Source organism: Chrysochloris asiatica, unplaced genomic scaffold, assembly GCF_000296735.1.
Source record: "Chrysochloris asiatica unplaced genomic scaffold, ChrAsi1.0 scaffold00074, whole genome shotgun sequence".
Taxonomy (NCBI): domain Eukaryota; kingdom Metazoa; phylum Chordata; class Mammalia; order Afrosoricida; family Chrysochloridae; genus Chrysochloris; species Chrysochloris asiatica.
Window position 1 is genome coordinate 12,909,239 of NW_006408592.1, and position 7,917 is coordinate 12,917,155.

At 37.9% G+C, this 7,917-nt stretch overlaps 1 protein-coding gene across 1 annotated transcript in view; it reads left to right on the top strand.

Moving 5' to 3' along the window:
• The window catches only part of NARS2 (asparaginyl-tRNA synthetase 2, mitochondrial (putative)), a 226,749-nt gene that overhangs the window by 157,108 nt on the left and 61,724 nt on the right, over window positions 1-7,917 (top strand). The window contains exons 8-9 of the mRNA XM_006864984.1: window positions 745-843; window positions 949-986. Of these exons, the coding sequence (XP_006865046.1) occupies window positions 745-843; window positions 949-986 (137 nt within the window). The remainder of the gene's footprint in view (window positions 1-744; window positions 844-948; window positions 987-7,917) is intronic.

Below are 7,917 nucleotides of genomic sequence, written 5' to 3' on the forward strand. Positions count from 1 at the left end.
CCCAGGTCTTGCCACACTGCTGGCCAACCAGGTCTCCACCCGGGTTCATAGGAGTTTATTGAACGTTGTAGGGCTTACCTTGCAGCTTCATTGCTGTTTTCCCCTCACTTCCCCTTATCGGTGATGAACGTGGTCACCAATCAGAGTGTATATTCCCATTGAGTTTTAGTCTTGGAAGGGAGTTTGCTCTGAGGGGACCCAACCACTTGCTTTGATGTCTCCTGGGCGAGCAACTTGCTTGTTCTTGTACACATTAATAATTTTTATGTATCGGAACCATTTCTCAAGGTTCTCTTGCCTTCACAATAGGTAATGTATGTTGTGTGCTTCTCTGAACCTCATGCTGAACTAAATTTTATACATGGATGATCTCATTTAATCCTCACAACAATCCTGTAAACTAGGTACTATTAATATCCTGATTAAACATGTGAGGATAATGGAATTTAGAGAGGCATCGGTGAGTTTTAGCTGTTCAGATGACATCCTACTTTAATACCAGTATTGAAATTGATCTTGTAAAATTCAAGTATTTCTGTTTTCTTTTATCCCCCATCCTCTCAGAAGTTGAGGTACCGCTTGTACTAAATTTGGAAAAGTGAACTTGCTTGGCTACATTCAGAGATTAAGAGGCCTAATGGATTTATCATTACTAGAAAGATTGAGAACTGTCCTTATAGAGCCCCGAACAAGTTGCTCATATAAAGCCGCTTACTTGGCAGGTGTTCTGTCATTTCTCTATAGGTGATGGAGAGACTCTTTAAGACTGCCACAATGATGGTTCTCTCAAATTGTCCTGAAGATGTTGAACTCTGTCACAAGTTCATAGCTCCTGGCCAAAAGGTAATTAATTTGGGGAGTAATGCAGAATTCTTCTACTCTTTAAATTAGTTATGTAGTGAATATTGTTACATTGAATGAATTTTTTTCTCCTCTTTTCTCACAAAGGACAGATTAGAACATATGCTGAAAAACAGCTTTTTAATGTAAGTATGGTTTCCCTTAACTTTATTTATGCTTTATCATTGTGTATTGTAATTGTATATACATATATATCTGCTTACCATAATACCCCAGTTGTGAGGTAAGGTCCACGTTGTAAATAATTTAATAGCACTTGGCATCCAGTTCATAATTGATAATGTTGTATGTGTAAATCAATGAATAAGTCAGAGCAAGACAAATGAGCATAGTAATTACCTGTATGAATATAATTCAAACGATTACTAAGCTTAGTAATATAAATTTGACTTGTTTATGAAGCAGACTTTAAAAAATACGTTTATGTAATGTCTATTCCTCACTTTCTATCTTTCAGTCTGCTCGCCTTTATCTTCACTTACTAAAATCTTATGTGCTCAACAGCTTTTTAACCACTTTTTTAGACCTAAAGATGTGTGTTGTAAATATAACACATACATTATTTCCTCAGCAATCCTTTCCAGTTAGTACTTGATATGGGACTGGTTGCTTATCCCACCAACTGTAGTAATCAAATAGGTTGTTCCTTTTCATAGTTTATTATAAAACAAATACACACTTGAAAAAAAGAAAAGTAAATAACTTCATCATATACAGGAGAAACAATTTAAATGAAACTACGAGTAGCATGGTGGTTACAAATCGTGCTGCTAAATCTCAAGGTCAGCAGTTGGAAACTACCAGCTGTTCCACAGGAGAAACATGAGGCTTTCTGCTCCTATAAAAATTTTACAGCCTCAGAAACCCTGTACAGGGTCGCTATGAGTCGGAACCAACTCGACAGCACTTAACAACAACAACAGGGAGTAAGTTTGATATTCACAAAAATAAAAAGATGTTCCTAGTTATAAGTTATTTTCTTGCTTCGCTTGGATTTGCAGTGTCCAAAACCCTCGACACGGTCGCTGTGAGTCAAAACCAACTAAATTGTACACCATGAGAAGTGTGAGAAAGACAGGAATTGAGGCTAACTTAAAAGGCTTTTGTCATATATGTGCAACTGGAAAACTAGAATTGCCATTAACTGAGAATGAAAAAGCTCTAAGAGTAATAGCATTTTGGTTTTTGTTTGGGGTCTTGGTTAGGGATGGGAGATCAGAAGCTTAAACCTGTTAAGACTGATATGCTTTTTGATGTTGTTAATTGCCATCAAGTCAGTTCCGACTCATGCCAACCAAGTTTGCACAGAGTAGAACTGCTCCGTAGGGTTTTCAAGGCTGTGGCCTTTCAGAAGCAATTGCCAGGCCTGTGTTCTGAGGTGCCTCTGGGTGGATTTACACCACCCGTGAACTCCAATTGTAGATACTGGGTAAGCAGTTGAATATATGGGTCTGGAGTTTAAAGAAAAGTTCTGGGCATGATTACAACCAAAAAATTAATAATTAAGTAGATGAGAACAGTGGTAACTTTGGCATTCCAAGGAATCTGGTGACAGAAAAACCAGAGAAAAGATCACAATTATTCAATTTCTAGCTAATGAATATGATGGGGAATCACAGATAGGAAAAAATAATGCTTACCATTTATTGAATATTTACTATGTATCAGATCATGATAAACTTTACATACATAAATAGTTAATAGCAACTCTGGGAGTATTATTAATCTCACTCTATGTTCCCTAACTGAATTTAACTGAGTACAAGACAAATTGAGTTTATCTATCTCCGACTTTCAGCCATTATACTATGTATATTTGAAAGGACAATGGTGCATAAAAGTGTCCACCACCCAGGGACCCACTGTCCTTAGGTTCCTTTTCATCGGGTGCCGTTGAGTCACTTTTGACTCACAGCAACCCTCTCTCTTCACAACAGAATAAAACACTGCCCCATCCTCACAATCATTAGTTGTGAATCCACTTGTTGCTGGTATTATGCCATTCCGTCTTACTGGTGGTCTTCCTCTTTTTCTCCGATGATCCTCTTTACCCAGCATATGTTCTCCTCTAGGGACAGGTCTCTTCTGGTAACATGTTCAAAGTATGAGGGATGTAGTCTCGCCATCCTAGCCTCTAAGGAGCTTTCTGGCTCTGCTTCTTCCAACATAGATGTGTTTGTTCTTGTGGCCCTTAAGTATCACTCAATTGTTGTGCCTTCAAGTTGGGAAATGACTTCGTGGGCTGGGCCATGCCAGTAGTCAGTGCCATCATCATGCTGTAGTTCATATAGCTCGAGTTCATGTATGTCATATTTGTCACCTTTTTCAAGTCAGGTCCTGTGTTTATTTGGCCTCCTATTATAGCTGTTATATTCAGCACAATGCCTGTAACAGGTCCTCAGTGAATTTTAGTGAATGAGTGAATGGCACTGGTTGTTTTGGGGTAAACATAGGGAAGTTAAGGTATTCCCTTTTATAAGCTGAGTCTCTCTGAGGTTTACTGTTAAAGCCTATCACTTTTCACTGTAGGCATTTAGCACATTGGACTGTGATTCAGAGGACCTGAAATCTAATACTGCCACCACTGTTTATTAGCCATTCATGAATTTTTTTCAACAGGTATTTATTGACAAGCTATGAGTTCACTGTGCCAGTTAGTCATTGTGGATTTGGTAGTGAAAATAGACATGGGCTTGTTCTTTTATAAAATTTGAAATCTAGAGAATAAAACATGAACAGTTAACATACTTACATGAATAATTAATTAATTATAATTTGATTTATAGTCCAGTAGAGCAGGTGAACATCAGTCATCACAACTCTGAGACCAGAAGAATTAGGTGGTACCCAGCAACCATGACTAGCTGCTCTAAAAGGAATCACATTAGAACATCCCAGATAGAGTAAGAAAAAAAATGTGGAACAAAATTCAAAATTTTAAGGAAGACCAGGCTTTCACTACTCAGCGAGAGGCTGGAGGAACCCAAGACTATGGTCCTCGATCACCCTTAAGGTCTGGACTGGAACTCACCCTCATGACCCAATTTTCAGCCAAGCAGTCGATAGGTAGATAGTGATAGTGAGGACAGCAGCACTTGTAAGGTATGTTCATCTGGAGATGGTCACTCATTCAAGATCAAACGGGCAACATTTATCTAAGGACAAGTTCAGAAGGGATGGAAAGGGGGTGGAATGGAGATAGGAACCACAGGGAGGAAGTGGGGTAACTGTTACTGCATGGAGGGGATTGTAGCCACTGAAATGAAACAAAGTGTATGATTTGCTGAATGTAAAACTGATGATCTTCTCTGAAAACCTTCACTTAATTCACAATAAAAAGGGTTTTTTTTGAAAAAAGAAACAAGCAAACAAACATAGTAGAGCCAGAATAGGGAGGTTTTTAGCCCTGGATTTGGATATGGAGATTTAAAGAAAAAAAGTCTCCACTAAGAATTTGCTACTACTGTCTAGTCTTAAACACATGTTTCTTTTGTGGGCTAGAAACCCTCAAGCCAGGATATAAAATAAAAAACTTCCTAAGGTTAGTGATTAGCCTGGCTTATCAGTAGAAGCAAATACAAAACCAACCTTGAAGTTTATAACCTCAACCTAGGTGTCACACTATTCCCAAAAATAAACTCTGCTATTGATGTTCTCACATTCCCAAGTTTGAAACACACAGGAAAACAACCCATCATAAGTGAATAGTGATCATACCAAACATGCAGCATGATTACACCCTCAAGAAGTTCATATAATAATAATGACAAAAGTATCTTCAGGTTGTTTCAAGAAATAATTATCCGCTTAGAACTAAACCATTAGGTAGCAATAGCATGTAAAACTGGAGAGGCAAGTTAAAGTCTTTGTGTTTGAAGGGATGTTAGAGATACTGATTAACTTTAGACTTAGTAGCCAATAAAAGAACAGTGGAATGGTGGTGGTGTGGTGGCAATGACTATTAAAATGATCCTTTCAGAGGTTAACACATTGAGAAATAGTCTCGTGTACCTGTATCATCTTTTCCTGGATGTACAGGTATGCATTCAGAAAAAAAGCAGAAATTGGTTGATAGCAAAGCAAAGAAACTGTTGTCCTTTATAGAGAGTCCCTATCAACTATTTAACCCATGTGCCGTTGCCATAATTTTTTCTTTTGGGGAAAAAATTAAATATTTCTTTGTATTTTTGAGTATTTATTACAATTGATTAAAAAATGCATTATTAAAGGACTTTTGTAGTAATTAAATTTAGCCTTTATCAAGCAAAAATAGAATTCAGTTGTTTGTGTTTCATAGTATTTTGGTTTGGGAACTATAGAGTACTTTCCTTTCTTTTTTGCTCTTCATTTTTCTCCCTGTTTGATTCTTGAGGCAAAGAATGCCAATACTATTTTCTTTAGTGTTATTTACAGCTTTACTCAGATAGTGTCAGAATAGTCAATTTTCTTCATTTAACAATGAAATGTTATTTGTGTAATATATACTGTGTACAATTTTGCAGTGTGTAATTGTTACCATCCCCATACCAGAACCCAAAGACACATAAATAAAGGTTGGATTCATAAAGATGTTAATAACAAAAGGCAATAATAAAGAACACTAAAAAAGAAAAGAAAAAAAAGGAGGTATTCAACTTGCATGACAACTGACTTTAAAGCAGTTGTGAGAACAGAACATCATAAATTGGAGACTGCCTATCGTATAACAGTGAGTCTTTTCCTCCTCCTCAGAGTATTTTGGAAACACCTCATGGGTAGGAGAAGACACATTATTCACTGTACCTAGGAAGGAAAATGAGTAGAGAGAGTTGATAAAGGTTATTAAGATATCTAGTGTCAGAAATGTAATTTGAACTGGAAAGCTCTGCTTCAAAATAAGGTGAAGGCATAAAAAGGGATGTGAGACAGAAGACCCTGAATTAAAATAGATATCTAGTCTTGAGAGTCATTTTTCCACACTAATGAAACAGTATCATACCAATGATAAAATGCATTTTAGCTGTTCTTGTGTAAGTACGTGCTGCTTAATGCTTAATGTCCACGGTACATTCTGTGAAACTGGACATAATGTGATTTGGACATTGTGTGAACACCTTATTAAAACTGTATGAGAGTCCACTTCTGATTGTCTTGGTTGCTGCTGCTGCTGCTCAAGCTACTGGTGGAGACTGAGGAATGAGTGACAATAGTAGCCAAGGGCGCCGCTGCAGAAGCAGAGCAAGAGGGCATGAGCATGGAGAGAGCATGGCCAGCCCTACCCGCTGTTCCACCTGCCAGAGCATCAGGAGTTGCCAGGGACCCCATAGTGCCTGCCCACCAAACAGATCCCAAGAGCCCACACCCAAAGCCATGTCCTCTGCTTCACTTTCCCATATCCCACCTGCGGTCCAGTGCTGCAAGAGTCTGGGTTTGGTTTCTTTAAGACCATTGCTGTTACTGTTACGTGCTGTTGAATCTCTTCCAACTCATAGCAACCTTGGATAGGGTTTCCGAGGAGCGACTGATGGGTTTGAGCCGCCAACCTTGCAGTTAGCAGTCCAGTGCTTATCCTACAGCACCACAACAGGAATCCATTAGGAGAAAATAATAATAATAATAAAGAACTGCTTTCCCTTAAAAAAAAAAAAAAGAAAAGAAAACTCTCATGCAGCCATGGACATATGGTTTCCCAAACAGGTGTTAAGTGACACATACCTGGAATTGAATGAATTGTTGTTAATTGCTATGGAGTAGTTCTAACTCTTAGCAACACTGTATAGTGCTTCAAAGGAGCAACTGGTGGCTTTGTAGTTAGCAGGCCTGTGTTTATCCTACAGCACCACACCAGGATTCCAGATTTAATGGATTGTTGTTTTTAAATGCAGTCTAGTTGATTCGGACTTTAACTATACTGTATAGGATGTCCAAGGAGCGGAAGGTGGATCTGAACTGCCAACCTTGTGGTTAGCAGTCTAGTTCATATTTTATAGCACTACATTAGGACTCTAAATCTAATGGATAGATAATATTTAATAATTGGTGAAATTCAGCAGTATAATATCTAAGCAAAAAAAGAACAAACAATATAGATGCTTTCACTGAAATGAAATTATTTACATAGCTAGTAAGTGGTAGAGTCAGAGGGAGAACCCAGGGCTCATTATCACATGAAACTCCAGATATGTGAAGTATTATCTTGGCAGTTAAAAGCTTAGACTCTGGAGTCAGCATATCAGAGTTTACTTCTTAAATGAATGATCTTCAGTAAATTATCAGTCCAGTGCTTATCCTACAGTACCACAACAGGACTCCCATGTACTACTGTTGTTAAGTGCCATTGAGTCGGTTGCTATGAGTCGGAACCAACTACATAGTCAAATAATGTAAACAGATCTTTGGTTTGGCTTACTTTAGTCATGAATGTTTTTTACTGAGAGAATCAGTAATATTTTTCTTAGACCTTCATATTAACACTTAGAATATATTCCAAAGCCCTTACTATGCTCTGAAAGACTTCATATTATTTGACCTCTGGCTATCTTTTCTATGTCATTTCTTGGCCTTCACCTTCTTCAAAATGCTCCCACCACATTGAACAAGCCAAGCTTTTCCTCACCTCAGGCTTTTGTATTTGCTATTTCTTTCGCTCTTTTGCCTAGAATACTCCTTCATAGTACTTTTTCTTACTTCTTAACTTCTATAAGGTTTCTGTCCAAATGTCATCAAATTTCTTAATCGTCTAATCGAAATTAGCACCCCTAATCATCCTCTGTATTCTTACTGTGCTTCATTTATCTTCTTAGCACTAATCGTTGTTATTAAGTGCCTTCAAGTTAGTTCTGTGTAGGGTTTCCACGGAGCAGCCGGTGAATTTGAACTGCCAACCTAGCAGTTCAAACTGACCTTGCAGTCTAGTGCACTATCCCACAGTGCCACACCAGGACTCTTACAGCACTAATAGCTTCCTAGAATTCTGTTATTTCTGTTTATTTGTTATTTGTCTCTCTGTTCCTTCCATCACACTCACACACACAAAGGAATGGTAACTCCATGAATGCAGGGGCATCATTTTTGTTT